Here is a 16,065-nt window from a genome sequence, read left to right as displayed (position 1 = left end):
TTCTCAGCGCTGTCTTACAGTGGCTCTGAGTGACTCATCCATTTGTTTTACGTTCCCAATATGTCTTGAGAAGATAGCAGGGCATGGCTGGCACATGGGCTGGGTTCTTCCTGTAAAGGGATGTTCCAAGGAGCTTGGAGAGGAGGATGCCATTTCCTGAAGACCTTCCCACAATTGTGACGTAAACGCAGAGACCCCATTTAGGGATCATGACTAATTCACGAACAGTGTGTCCACCAGGTGTTATTAGTCAGAATGGTCATACATATTTCAGAAGCTGTTCTCTTTTGGATGAATGATTAGGAGCCTAGCAACTGGACCATTGTCTATCAAAAAATATTCCTTGTTTTAAGAAGCTTTAAACATTTTAATCAACTTGGCAAACTACTATGACACAAGACATTCCCCGACTCTCTTGTTTTTTTTATGGAGCTTGAATTTTAGAGGCTCCATTCCCTGCAGCTTAATGAACACAAAAGGCTTGAGGCAGAGTGTCGAGTCAGTGCCAATCCTACCTACCCCATTGTCCACCTGGATTTGGGAGGTTCATTTGTCCAATTGATTAGCTTCACATTTGACCTAGTGTCCATCTAAAAGCCCTGGCCACTCTTGCATAATTAGCTAGATGCCCTAAGGCACATGGACCTCTTTTGATGATCAGTTCTGGGCATAAGAGTGTGGTTATTGATAAATATACTGTACATGTTGATGAATAGACTTAATGTGCCTCTCAGTCCAGTCTGGTTACCAAATAGCCATTTCTGATCAATATTGGCTACAGTGTACTTTGATTTAATTTAATGACACCGTGTATATTTTTATAAAATGTTATCTCTAATGTGAACTGGAATGAATGAAGACGAAAGTTAGAAAACTGTTAGGGATTTGTGTGGTGACGTAAAGGGTGGAGGGAGCAGAGGAGGAGCGATGTAGTGCACGATTACTAATCCGTAAACCCGGGATAACAACAGAGGCATTCAGCAGGTCATGGAATTCGGCAGCGAATCCTGAGCGAGGGGTAGTGGAACAACCAGCACAGCATTGAACTATAGTGGTACCCTTAGGTCCTAACGCAATGGTGCACCCGATAATATATTTTCCAATTCATGTGGTACTTATTTGTTTGCTAGAATGGACCCATATATCAGGCTTCAACCTGGATACCTTGAATGTCCTGAGGAAAGACGGAGAACCGGGCAGTTTATTTGGATTCTCTCTAGCCATGCACCGGCAACTTAATCCTTCAGATAAAACAATGTAAGATTTGTTTTTTGTTTGTTTGTGTTGTTGTTGCTGTATGAGTTCTGTTGCGTTTATTGCACTACGTTTGAGTTTGGTTAGCTACTTATTTTACGTCTCCACTTTACGCATAGTTGGATCATTCATCTCTCGAAGCATGGTAGCAGGTTCATTGGCCAAATTCTTATGGGACCGTTTTCTTGTCGACGGAGGTGAATAGGTACATTTAAAACTAATACGTTTTGTTGAAAACCTTTCCTAATTAAAAGCAACTTTCCGCAATTGTTTCATTATATAGATAAATGATCCATTGCTTTTCCTACATGGGAATAATTCGTTGTCAGATTTTAAATACTTGTAGAAATTACGTTAAGGAATTTTGAAGATTTTTACTCCCAATGTTTTGTAGACCCACATGTTGAATGCGCTGTAGTAAGAGCACAGTGAGGATTTATATTCAGTAGAGCGTGGGGCCAGGCATTGTGTGTATGAAGAATGCCCTTTTGACAGAGACCTTGCTACAAGTTAACAATGGCAAACCAGAGGTAACAAGCTTTGTCACTCGAGAAATCTTGCATGTTAATTGAATTTGTTCCAAAGAAAGTGACTCTAAATCCCCAGTAACAAGTGACTACTCAAGGGATATCTATCTAACCCCTTTTCACAGTATTGGACACTGTAATGCATGCCTAGCTGTTATTTAAAAAGTATAATATTACTGTTATCATTTCAGAAGCCTTTTGGCAGTGTCAATTGGTCAAACAGTATTATACTGAACAAAAATATAAACGCAACATGCAACAATTTCAAAGATTTTACTGAGTTACAGTTCATATGAGGAAATCAGTCAATTGAAATAAATTCATTAGGCCCTAATCAATGGATTTCACATGACCGGGAACACAGATATGCATCTGTTTTCACAGATACCTTAAAAAAAGTGGACCTCACAATGGGCCTCAGGATCTCATCATAGTATTTTTGTGCATTCAAATTGCCGTCGATAAAATGCAATTGTGTTCATTGTCCGTAATTTATGCCTGCCCATACCATAACCCCACCGCCACCATGGGGCACTCTGTTCAAAACGTTGACATCAGCAAACCGTCCACCTACACAACGCCATACACGTGGTCTGCGGTTGTGAGGCCGGTTGGATGTACTGCCAAATTCTCTAAAACAAAGGTGGAGGCGTCTTATTGTAGATATATTAACATTCAATTTTCTGGCAACAGCTCTGGTGGACATTCCTGCAGTCAGCCAGCAAATTGCACACTCCCTCAAACCTGAGACATCTGTGGCATTGTGTTGTGTGACAAAACTGTACATTTAGCCTTTTCTTTCCCCAGCACAAGGTGGCCCTGTGTAATGATCATGCTGTTTAATCAGCTTCTTGATATGCCACACCTGTCAGGTGGATGGATTATCTTGGCAATAGGAGAAATGCTCACTAACAGGGATGTAAACAAATGTGTGCACAACATTTGAGAGAAATAAGCTTTTTTGTGCATCTGGAACATTTCTGGGATCTTTCTGTGACCAACACTTTACATGTTGCGTTTTATATTTTTGTTCAGTGTACTTTGTCTGGGGTTCTTACTGTCAATATTTCCTTTCACCAAGGACTCCAGCCTTCATCCAGAGTTCATAACATGTTTATAAACCCTGGTCTATAAAACAAACGGTTGTCATTCTACTAAATAACAACTCTGGCATCTTCAGTGGTGTGACCATGCTTTTCACTATTAAGCTGTGAGCCATTCTTTGACAGTTGAGATTTATTCCTGTGGAAAGAGCAATGATCTGTTGACCTGTTGTTTTCCCAACAGTGAGAGTGGCTACGTGTGACATGAGTCAAGGTTAGTTATTGGTTTAGAACAGGAGTGCTAAGGGCAGTGGTCCAGACAGAACACACTGGGATTTTAACTGTCAAACATCTGTGTAAGTACAGTGCATTGTGCACCATTTAAAAACATGGAAGCCAAATCCTTGCATAACTTAGATAATTAACAATCCATGAAGTCTGAGCTATTTACTATTGAAAAAAATGGCTAGCTGGAGCACATCTGAGCAGTTGACTTCTTAAGCCCTTACCCGCTATGTGCTGATTGACTTAGATCTGCCCACTACAGGCAGTCCGACAAAAACCAGGCAGATGTGTCCATATTCAGAGTTGTATTGGCTCTTGGCAACCACCACAGAGTTGCGCACACACACACATCATAAATGCACCGTTCTGTATACATCTGGCCCTTGTGTTGTCGTCCTCTGGTGGGTAGCTAGCTAGCTAAGATGGGCCCTTTCCTAAATTAGCTATGGATGGAGATAGGGATTTGGACTTGTGGTTTTTTACTTAATTCACCTTACTGGTCAAATATTATAACGGCGATCCAACCATAAATGTATACATAGTGCCCCTGGACTGAGATGATGGAAGTTCAATATGTAGCTAGATGTAGATGACTAACATTAACTAGCTAACGTTGCCCATGAAAGGAAGTTACGCTAGCGAGCAAGCATTTTATTCAGGTAGCCTAGGACAACAAAAAATAAAAGTGTGTACTGTATGACAGAGTGATAGACCGTTTTGTCAACATGAAAGAGAGGAGTTTGGCATTGGCTTTTCTCTACAGGTAGAGTGAGTCAACATGCTTTTTCTACTTGCATAAATACACACACACACACACACATATCAGAACCATGGACAGTCACATCATATTTAGCTTAAGTTGATTGGACTAAATTGTTTTTGGAATATTTTAGTTGTCACTGTATTAGACTAAGCAGAGGTGATTTGATGATGTTGAAATGGTGTTGGAATAGTGGAGGCAGCTCCTGTTTTCTTTGCGACTTGCGGTAACTCTCCGTGGTTCTAAAATAGTTGAAAACATTAACTTGCTTGACCATGTTGTAGGTCATGTTTGTTACATGCAAAATGCTTTCACCAACAAACAAGCTGTCATGGTCCAAACACACCAAGAAAATCATTAAGAGACCATGACAACTCCTTTCTCCCCTCAGGAGACTGAAAAGATTTGGCATGGGTACCCAGATCCATCGAGAGCATCGGCATTTCGACCGTAACGCGCTACAGAGGGTAGTGCGTACAGCCCTGTACATCTCTGGGGCAAAGCTTCCTGCCATCCCGTACCTATATACTAGGCAGTGTCAGAGGAAGTCCCCAAAAAATGTCAGTCATAGACTGTTCTCTCTGCTACTGCATGGAAACGGTACCAGAGCGCCAAGTCTAGGTCCAAAAGGCTCCTTAACAGCTTCTACCCCCAAGCCATAAGACTGCTGAGCAATTGATCAAATGACCACCCGGACTATTTACATTGACACGCTGTTTATTATCTATTCATAGTCCCTTTACCCCTACCTACATGTACAAATTACCTTGACTAACCTGTACTCCCGCACATTGACTCGGTACCCGTACCCCCTGTATATAGCCTCATTATTGTTACTTATTTTTGTACTTATTTTTTTAAACTTTAGTTTATTTAGTACATATGTTCTTAACTCTATTTTCGACTCATGTGACAAATACAATTTGATTTGATTTTGACTTCACCGGACAGAGGATGCTCTCCGGTTTTGTGATGAAACAAAGGTGTGGTTGAATTGATTCTTCTCATTGTCTCTGCCTTAGGCCTATACAGTATATCACGGTCGCAAGGCTTATGAACTAACGGGTTACAGAGCAAACAACGCAATTATCACAACAGGTTGAAAAATTGCTTTTGGCCAAACTAGAGGGGTAGCAAGTGTCACTTTAGAGGACCATGGGGGCCTGGAGGGTGCTGGCTTTGGGGCACGTAAGGGCGTAGGGGCCACCCCACGAGGAGGAACAGTGTCTGGCCATCCCATGGGATGCCACGGGGATGGTGGAAGATCCTCTAGCTCAGCTGGTTGAAGGCCGCTGGTGCCCATTCCTGGGCACTGAGTTAGTGACTTCTCCCTACTGATGAAGATGATGGCTCCCATGGTGGAGCAGGTGGAGACCTCTGGGCGAGGCTGATCAGAGATCTGAAGGCAGGGGCATGCTGGGCCCCAGAGATGAGGTCAGGTGATTTCCCAGGTGTGATGGCCAAGGGTCTTCAAGTGCAGGAGGTGGGGCGGCCTCCCAGAACTGGAGACAGCCGGCCCCTGGGTCAGTGAACAGTGGTTCCCCCAGGTCAGGAGGCTGAGGGCTTAGGCCTGCAAGCCTAGCTGAGTAGGGATCTGGGAGAATAGCGCTAGGACAGGTGGCTGGGCACTGGCTGAGGCTGTGGGCTGCGAACTGGCTAGGAGCAGGGACTGCAGACCTAGAGTGACAGCCAACTCGGGGCCTAGCAGGGCAGGAGACCCAGGGCCTGGAACAGGAGGTTTACATTTCATGATCTTTGATGGAAAAACAGAAGCTTGGAATTTCTCAAGAGCCTGGCAGTTGGCTGTGTCCCAAGAAAGCTCAAAGGCAGGTTATAATCTCCTGGGTAGAGACTGAGACACTGATTTATTAGCAGTGATAGAGGAGCTCAGGCCCTGGTGGTTTGAAAAACCACACACTTTTGCCAAATGTTGTTATGGCCTGGCTGGTGTAACAAGCCAACTCTAGGCCAGTGCCAAGTGTTGGTGTAGGTAAACAGACACAGTTAGAACAGCTGCAGTGGTTCTGGGGGCTTTGAGTGCACAGCTGTAGGGTCAGCATCACACAATATTTGGGGAAAAAGGTCAGCAAGGTCACAGGATACAACTACAGTTTGGCCACCACTATTCATTTACACGTTGGGGCTCTATTTTAACACGCCTAACGTAATTCGTAAATCGTAGCGCTGGTGGTAGCGTTATAGGTTCAGGGGTGTGTCAGAAATATTTAAACTATTTTCACAATTGGAATTATGGGCGTAGTAGCTGGCGATGCCGTGAAAGGGCTGGGTTTTGGAGAATAAACAACTTATGGGTGTGTGAAGGCTTGGCCCCTCACTAGCCAATCAGAACGTGCTCCATGGCTAAATATGTGGTTGCTTCATGTTGTGTATTTACGGTCTTTTATGTATTGCGTTGTCATCAACTCCAATTTGAAAGTTAGTCCCTTATAGCCTCCTTCGTTAAATAGCCTGCCCCATATTTGCTAAATATGTTGAACATGTTTGCAGTCCACAGTCTTCTAATTGCATTGGTTCAGTATGGAAATACATAGTTAAACATAGGCTACAGTATAGCATTCGCACTGATATAGGGGCTAGCCTTACTGTAAATTGCAGTCTGGATATGGACATGCCAAACGTAGTCAATAAGCAAGATCAAATTCACTAGGCTATTGATAAGGCCTAAAAAGACACACACAAAAAACTTAACAACAACTTGTTTTAAATAGGCTATGTATAGAGACAGTTACAGACACCATAATTGCTCCCTGTGGGGTGCATAATAATACAGACAAGGCAACTTAGACTATGGAGGGTTTTACGCACATCCAAACATTGTTTATAAAATCATGTTTTACAAACATCATAGAACCATCTTACAGATCATACTGTATTTGCACTTCTGCAGAAATAACAGACGCAACTGCGTTGCATTCGAAGCCATGGAAGTTTGGTTTTGAATCAGAATTAAACAAAAGACAACCAACAACAATATTTCTAGGTAGGACCGAGTCAGATGCATGACATCATAAATCACTTCTCTCGTTTCATGGCACTGTGTGCACGCATAGGCTTAAATGTCTTTACGCATAACATTTGCACGTCTGTACTAAATACTAGGCTCCTGTGAATTATCGTTGCCTATGTGTGTGGCAGATTCTCCCAAAAATGATAGGAGGACTGAATAGTATTTGAGGAGTGTGTCTTTGGTAATCGGATGAGGAGTGTGTCTTTGGTAATCGGATGAGGAGTGTGTCTTTGGTAATCAGATGAGTAGTGTGTCTTTGGTAATGGGATGACGAGTGCTCTTCCAAAAGGGGGATGGATAGCCTACGTGAACAAGCAAAATGCAGGGATGCGAATTGTGAGTAATAAAAAAGAATGAGGGTCAAAATAAAAAAGACACACTATGTGCTATGCTGCTAAACCAGCCATGGTTAAGGGGAGGGTAGGCTATGGTTGGGTTTGAATCAAATGAAATGAAATGGGGGGGAAACCAATTGTTTTTTTTTGATGTTTCTAAATACTACATTTTTCAACAACAACAAAAATATGTTTCCATGGGCACTGTGCGTCATGGCTGGATAGGCTGCCCTTCTGCTCTCAAAATCCCTGCCATTATCAACTGCGTTACTGCTTTTTGTGGGTCTTAAAACTTCCCACTAGCGCTGAATGAAATTGTCACTTTTCCACTTGTTTTTAAGGACACACCACAAATATTGCCACCCCTCCTAGCCATAGTCTGTAACCAATCCAACTGTCTTAGACTTCTTGACATGGATAGGAATATGATGGCTCTCTATGCACTTATTTGCTCAGCTAACTTGATGCTGTAACCTGGGGTTTCTTTTTTAGAGGAACATAGGACAGTAGAGTTGCAATGTTATTTTTGATAATGTGTCCTAAAAAGTTCATTTCCGATGCATGGAACCTTTTCAAATCTGGTTGTACTTGGAAAATGAGTCTCCTTTCCCCTAAGTGTAACTTGTTGGCAGTTCCGTCTTTGCCTGGCTACCCATCCACATCGCGCCTGTCAAACGCCACGCCCACTAACGTTTCTTCTCCACGGTGAGTCTGGATTTGCTTCCTCCCCGAGGACTTCTAGAATGTGAACACATTCTAACCATTCTGTTTGGTTCAAGAAACCGATGCGTTCACGAATCATGAATCACCTCATTTTTACATCAGCACAAACTACTTCTAGGATAGCGGGTTCAGACTGATGTATGGAGCGATTGATACAGCAGCGAAATTAAATTCAGGATGAGTCGTCAGGCAAGTTCCATGACTGTAAAGTTCTCAACTACCGGTAGCACTTTTGACTTTTTGTCTTGTGGACTAAACTAACAAAGTCCAGCCTGGCTTGAGTCTAATTGCTTAATAGTTCCCTATTAGTTTATCTAGATCAGAAGCTGTTGGGTAAACATTATAACAGGGGAATAAGGTGCTTATCTATAAGTACTTTAAAAATATATATATTTTCTCCTTTAGAAATGAGCAGCCTGTTTTCATGTGTCACCTAGACTTTGTACGCAAAGGCTGGAGTGCTGCGTGTGAATGTCGATGTTACCCTTCAGTGACTTGCCAAATTTTACAACTACAGTTGAAGTCAGAGGTTTACATATACCTTAGCCAAATACATTTAAACTCAGTTTCTCACAATTCCTGACATTTAATACTAGTAAAAATTCCCTGTTTTAGGTCAGTTAGGATCACCAATTTATTTTAAGAATGTGAAATGTCAGAATAATAGTAGAGAATGATTTATTTCAGCTTTTATTTCTTTCATCACATTCCCAGCGGGTCACAAGTTTACATACACTCAATTAGTATTTGGCAGCATTGCCTTTAAATTGTTTCGCTTGGGTCAAATGTTTCGGGTAGCCTTCCCCAAGCTTCCCACAATAAGTTGGGTGAATTTTGGCCCATTCCTCCTGACAGAGCTGGTGTAACTGAGTCAGGCATGTAGGCCTCCTTGCTCGCACACGCTTTTTCAGTTCTGCCCACAAATGTTCTATAGAATTGAGGTCAGGGCTTTGTGATGGCCACTCCAATACCTTGACTTTGTTGTCCTTAAGCCATTTTGCCACAACTTTGGAAGTTCCATCAGACCAGAGGACATTTCTCCAAAAAGTACGATCTTTGTCCACATGTGCAGTTGCAAACTGTAGTCTGGCTTTTTTATGGCGGTTTTGGAGCAGTTGCTTCTTCCTTGCTGAGCGGCCTTTCAGGTTATGTCGATAGAGTTCTCGTTTTACTGTAGATACTTTTATACCTGTTTCCTACAGCATCTTCACAAGGTCCGTTGCTGTTGTTCTGGGATTGATTTGCACTTTTCGCACCGAAGTATGTTCATCTCTAGGAGACAGAACGTGTCTCCTTCCTGAGCGGTATGACGGCTGCGTGGTCTCATGGTGATTATACTTTGCATACAATTTTTGAACAGAGGGACGTGGTACCTTCAGGCACCTTCTTTTGATTTTCCCATGATGTCAAGCAAAAAGGCACTGAGTTTGAAGGTAGGCCTTGAAATACATCCATGGATACACCTCCAATTGACTAAAATTATGTCAGAGAGAGAGAGAGAGAGAGAGAGAGAGAGAGAGAGAGAGAGAGAGAGAGAGAGAGAGAGAGAGAGAGAGAGAGAGAGAGAGAGAGAGAGAGAGAGAGAGAGAGAGAGAGAGAGAGAGAGAGAGAGAGAGAGAGAGAGAGAGAGAGAGAGAGAGAGAGAGAGAGAGAGAGAGAGAGAGAGAGAGAGAGAGAGAGAGAGAGAGAGAGAGAGAGAGAGAGAGAGAGAGAGAGAGAGAGAGAGAGAGAGAGAGAGAGAGAGAGAGAGAGAGAGAGAGAGAGAGAGAGAGACTTGCCCCCCAACACAAACTATTGCAGCATAATTACTGGAGGCTGAGCCCGGAGGGGTTGGGAGACTCTATGGCCCCATCTGACTATACCTCCGGACAGGCCCAACCAGGCAGGATATAACCCCACCAACTTTGCCAAAGCACAGCCCCCACACCACTAGAGGGATATCTTCAACCTCCAACTTACTTACTTACTTACTTACTTACTTACAACTTACTCCAACTTACTACCCTGTTTTTTGCACTATTGGTTAGAGACTGTAAGTAAGCATTTCACTGTAAGCATTTCATCTGTTGTAGTTGGCACTTGACAAATAAACTTTGATTTGATTTGCGCTAACGCCGAGTATAGCCCGCGAGATCTTCCCCACGGCACGAACCCGAGGGGGGTGCGAACCCAGACAGGACGATGACATCAGTGACTCAACCCACTCAAGCGAAGCACCCCTCCCAGGGACGGCATGTAAAAGCACCAGCCCTTGTAATAGGGTTAGAGGCAGAGAATCTCAGTGGAGAGAGGGGAACCGGCCAGGCAGAGACAGCAAGGGCGGTTCGTTGCTCCAGTGCCTTTCCATTCACCTTCACACTCCTGGGCCAGACTACACTCAATCATAGGACCTACTGAAGAGATGAGTCCAATAAAGACTTCTCTCACATGGGTAGGCAGACCATTCCATGAAAATTGAGCTCTATAGGAGAAAGCCCTGCCTCCAGCTGATTGCTTAGAAATTCTAGGGACAATAAGGAGGCCTGCGTCTTGTGACCGTAGCGTACATGTAGGTAGAGTGGGGAGAACAAGTATTTGATACACTGCCGATTTTGCAGGTTTTCCTACTTACAAAGCATGTAGAGGTCTGTAATTTTTTTTATCATAGGTACACTTCAACTGTGAGAGACGGAATCTAAAACAATAATCCAGAAAATCACATTGTATGACCTGAAGAGAGCTGGGACCACAGTCTCAAAGAAAACCATTAGTAACACACTACGCCGTCATGGATTAAAATCCTGCAGCGCATGCAAGGTCCCCCTGCTCAAGCCAGCGCATGTCTAGTCCATCTGAAGTTTGCCAATGACCATCTGGATGATCCAGAGGAGGAATGGGAGAAGGTCATGTGGTCTGATGAGACAAAAATAGAGCTTTTTGGTCTAAACTCCACTCGCCATGTTTTGAGGAAGAAGAAGGATGAGTACAACCCCAAGAACACCATCCCAACCGTGAAGCATGGAGGTGGAAACATCATTCTTTGGGGATGCTTTTCTGCAAAGGGGACAGGACGACTGCACCGTATTGAGGAGAGGATGGATGGGGCCATGTATCGCGAGATCTTGGCCAACAACCTCCTTCCCTCAGTAAGAGCATTGAAGATGGGTCGTGGCTGGGTCTTCCAGCATGACAACGACCCGAAACACACAGCCAGGGCAACTAAGGAGTGGCTCCGTAAGAAGCATCTCAAGGTCCTGGAGTGGCCTAGCCAGTCTCCAGACCTGAACCCAATAGAAAATCTTTGAAGGGAGCTGAAAGTCCGTATTGCCCAGCGACAGCCCCGAAACCTGAAGGATCTGGAGAAGGTCTGTATGGAGGAGTGGGCCAAAATCCCTGCTGCAGTGTGTGCAAACCTGGTCAAGAACTACATGAAACGTATGATCTCTGTATTTGCAAACAAAGGTTTCTGTACGCAGCTTGAAGGTTTAGAGGCCATGACTATTTTCATCAATATGTCAAGAGATATAGTATTAAAAAACTTGAGTGTCTCCCTTGATCCTAGGTCCTGGCAGTGTTGTGCAGACTCAGGACAACTAAGCTTTGGAGAAATACGCAGATTTAAAGAGGAGTCTGTAATTCGCTTTATAATGATCATGATCTTTCGGTCAAATAGGTTCATTAATTTTTCCCTGCTGAAGTCATCCTCTCTTGGGGAATGCTGCTTTTTAGTTAGCTTTGTGACAGTATCAAGAACACATTTTGGATTGTTCTTCGTCTCCTCAATTAAGTTAGAAAAATAGGATGATTGAGCAGCAGTGAGGGCTCTTCGATATTGTATGGTACTGTCTTTCCAAGCTCATCGGAGACTTACAGTTGGTGTAGCGCCATTTCCGTTCCAATTTTCTGGAAGCTTGCTTCAGGGCTCGGGTATTTTCTGTATACCAGGGAGCTAATTTCTTATGACAAATGTTTTTTGTTTTTAGGGGTGCGACTGCATTTATGGTATTACGCAAGGTTAAATTAAGTTCCTCAGTTAGGTGGTTGACCGATTGTTGTACTCTGACGTCCTTGGGTAGGTGGAAGGAGTCTGGAAGGGCATCTAGGAAACTTTGGGTTGTCTGAGAATTTATAGCATGGCTTTTGATGTTCCTTGGTTGAGCAGATTATTTTTTGCGATTCCAAATGTAATAAAATGGTAGCCCGATAGTCAAGGATTATGAGGAAAAACATTAAGATCCACAGTATTTATTCCGCGGGACAGAACTAGGTCCAGACTATGACTGTGACAGTGAGTAGGTCCAGAGACATGTTGGACAAAACCCACTGAGTTGATGATGGATCCGAAAGCCTTTTGGAGTGGGTCTGTGGACTTCTCCATGTGAATATTAAATTTAAAAATTTGAATATTATCTGCCATGACTACAAGGTACGAAAGGAATTCAGGGAACTCGGTGAGGAACGCTGTATATGGCCCAGGAGGCCTGTAAACAGTAGCTATAAAAAGGGATTGAGTAGGCTGCATAGATTTCATGACTAGAAGCTCAAAATATGAAAACACAGTCATTTTTGTTTTTATAAATTGAAATTTGGAATCGTAAATGTTAGCAACACCTCTGCCTTTGCGGGATGTGCAGGGGATATGGTCACTAGTGTAACCAGGAGGAGAGGCCTCATTAAACACAGTAAATTCATCAGGCTTAAGCCATGTTTTAGTCCAATCGCATCAAGATTATGATCAGTGATTAGTTCACTGCCTTGGAAGTGAGGGATCTAACATTAAGTAGCCCTATTTTGAGAAGTGAGATATCACATTCTCTTTCAATAATGGCAGGAATGGAGGAGGTCTTTATTCTAGTGAGATTGCTAAGGCGAACACCGCCATGTTTAGTTTTGCCCAACCAAAATCTAGGCACAGCCCCCGTCTCAATGGGGATAGCTGAGCTGACTACACTGACTGTGCTAGTGGCAGACTCTGCTAAGCCGACAGGCTGGCTAACAGCCTGCTGTTTGGCCTGCACCCTATCTCATTGTGGAGCTTGGGCAGTTAGAGCCCTGTCTATGTTCACAGATAAGATGAGAACACACCTCCAGCTAGGATGGAGTCCGTCACTCCTCATCAGGCCAAGCTTGGTCCTGTTTGTGGGTGAGTCCCAGAAAGAGGGCCAATTATCTACAAATTATATATTTTGGGAGGGGCAGAAAACAGTTTTCAACCAGCGATTGAGTTGTGAGACTCTGCTGTAGAGCTCATCACTCCCCCTAACTGGGAGGGGGCCAGAGACAATTACTCGATGCCGACACATCTTTCTAGTTGATTTACACGATGAAGCTACAGTGCCTTGCGAAAGTATTCGGCCCCTTTGAACTTTGCGACCTTTTGCCACATTTCAGGCTTCAAACATAAAGATATAAAACTGTATTTTTTTGTGAAGAATCAACAACAAGTGGGACACAATCATGAATTGGAACGACATTTATTGGATATTTCAAACTTTTTTAACAAATCAAAAACTGAAAAATTGGGCGTGCAAAATTATTCAGCCCCTTTACTTTCAGTGCAGCAAACTCTCTCCAGAAGTTCAGTGAGGATCTCTCAATGATCCAATGTTGACCAAAATGACTAATGATGAGAAATACAATCCACCTGTGTGTAAAGCGCAGAGAGCATCATGAAGAACAAGGAACACACCAGGCAGGTCCGAGATACTGTTGTGAAGAAGTTTAAAGCCGGATTTGGATACAAAAAGATTTCCCAAGCTTTAAACATCCCAAGGAGCACTGTGCAAGCGATAATATTGAAATGGAAGGAGTATCAGACCACTGCAAATCTACCAAGACCTGGCCGTCCCTCTAAACTTTCAGCTCATACAAGGAGAAGACTGATCAGAGATGCAGCCAATGATCACTCTGGATGAACTGCAGAGATCTACAGCTGAGGTGGGAGACTCTGTCCATAGGACAACAATCAGTCGTATATTGCACAAATCTGGCCTTTATGGAAGAGTTGCAAGAAGAAAGCCATTTCTTAAAGATATCCATAAAAAGTGTTGTTTAAAGTTTGCCACAAGCCACCTGGGAGACACACCAAACATGTGGAAGAAGGTGCTCTGGTCAGATGAAACCAAAATGGAACTTTTTGGCAACAATGCAATGGCGTAAAAGCAACACAGCTCATCACCTTGAACACACCATCCCCACTGTCAAACATGGTGGTGGCAGCATCATGGTTTGGGCCTGCTTTTCTTCAGCAGGGACAGGGAAGATGGTTAAAATTGATGGGAAGATGGATGGAGCCAAATACAGGACCATTCTGGAAGAAAACCTGATGGAGTCTGCAAAAGACCTGAGACTGGGACGGAGATTTGTCTTCCAACAAGACAATGATCCTAAACATAAAGCAAAATCTACAATGGAATGGTTCAAAAATAAACATATCCAGGTGTTAGAATGGCCAAGTCAAAGTCCAGACCTGAATCCAATCGAGAATCTGTGGAAAGAACTGAAAACTGCTGTTCACAAATGCTCTCCATCCAACCTCACTGAGCTCGAGCTGTTTTACAAGGAGGAATGGGAAAAAATGTCAGTCTCTCGATGTGCAAAACTGATAGAGACATACCCCAAGCGACTTACAGCTGTAATCGCAGCAAAAGGTGGCGCTACAAAGTATTAACTTAAGGGGGCTGAATAATTTTGCACGCCCAATTTTTCAGTTTTTGATTTGTTAAAAAAGTTTGAAATATCCAATAAATGTCGTTCCACTTCATGATTGTGTCCCACTTGTTGTTGATTCTTCACAAAAAAATACAGTTTTATATCTTTATGTTTGAAGCCTGAAATGTGGCAAAAGGTCGCAAAGTTCAAGGGGGCCGAATACTTTCGCAAGGCACTGTATGTTGCGCTTGGTGACCTCTAACTGTTTCATCCGAACATCGTTGGTGCCGACGTGGATAACAAAATTCAGCGTAGCCTTAACGTTGGTAGCCCTGCTCCCTGGTAAACAGTGTGTGATCGCTGGATGATTCCTTTTAAGTCTAGTACTGAGGGTAATGGAGTCGCCAATGACTAGGGTTTTCAATTTGTCCGAGCTAATGGTGGGAGGCTGTTATTGTTAGCCATTCTCATTGATGCATCTGATCATGTTTTCAGTGTTCCTTAGTATGTGGCTGTGGCTCTCACTCACTGTTTGGTCCCCTTTTATAGTGTTAGCCTAACAGGGATGCTTTTGTGATTTAGCGAAGTGCCAACTACAGGCAATTCTTCAAAGCCCTCCTAAGCTATTACATTTAATTGCAACATCAGTCAGTCACAGCTATTATAAAGTATTGTGCATAAATAGAGGGCATAAATAAATGTCTCTACAAGTTATTCAACCCTAAAACATATTCATGCAGGATTATTGTCCCCTGCGGTTGTTAAGATTCTCTTCGGCACTCGGGGTGATTTGGATATGTTGTGGTCAGTGAACTAATGTTGTACAGGACAATCGTATGATTGAATATGCTCCAAATTAGATCTTACTGTTTCTCTGCCTAGTGCTAATTGTAAAGCACAGTAGATTACTGTGCTACAGAGACAGATCATGAGAAGTTCACAAAAATAATTATTCTGAGGACATTAACTGACAGCCAGAATAAATACACAAAAAAAAAACATATTTCATTGTGGTACATCTCAAATGGCATGTTCACAATTTCTTGAAGTCTATGAGACAGTACTATGATTGCAGGCAGTTTGAATATTAAGTAGTGGACATGTACTATATTTGCCAGTTTGACATGGTGTCTGTTATCCAGGCCAGTTCTGGGTTACTAAACTGACCGCTTTGGTCAATATGAATGATTGAATATGACAGCTGCAGTATAGGATTACCAAACATCTCTAACATCTGCTTTTGTCACAGTACATTCATCTATAGACCATCAATATCTTAAAGAGACAGTAATTGGAAAATAGTTTATTATTATTTTATTTTTTGCAGACTGTTGATTGGAGCACCAAGAGCCAAAGCACTGGCTAACCAGAGAGCCAACATAACCGGTGGCCTGTACAGTTGTGACATCACCACCGAATCCGATGACTGTCTCCGAATCGATTTTGACAATGAAGGTGAGGTGTTACTCAAATCTGGTTC

General features: G+C 43.0%; 1 protein-coding gene across 3 annotated transcripts in view; it reads left to right on the top strand.

Annotated features, from left to right (window-relative positions):
* The first annotated feature begins 945 nt into the window (after positions 1 to 945).
* The window catches only part of LOC110501452 (integrin alpha-6), a 29,779-nt gene continuing 14,659 nt past the window's right edge, over positions 946 to 16,065 (top strand). For all 3 annotated transcript variants that reach the window (XM_036958816.2, XM_036958818.2, XM_090215611.1), the window contains exons 1-2: positions 946 to 1,257; positions 15,913 to 16,040. In XM_036958816.2, coding sequence (XP_036814711.1) covers positions 1,076 to 1,257; positions 15,913 to 16,040 — 310 coding nt within the window. In that variant the 5' untranslated portion in view covers positions 946 to 1,075. The remainder of the gene's footprint in view (positions 1,258 to 15,912; positions 16,041 to 16,065) is intronic.

The sequence above is a fragment of the Oncorhynchus mykiss genome, chromosome 22 (assembly GCF_057628025.1).
Source record: "Oncorhynchus mykiss isolate SJ-2025 chromosome 22, ASM5762802v1, whole genome shotgun sequence".
Lineage (NCBI taxonomy): Eukaryota > Metazoa > Chordata > Actinopteri > Salmoniformes > Salmonidae > Oncorhynchus > Oncorhynchus mykiss.
The sequence above is the reverse complement of the archived record's forward strand: the minus strand, read 5'-3'. Positions and strand labels throughout refer to the sequence as shown.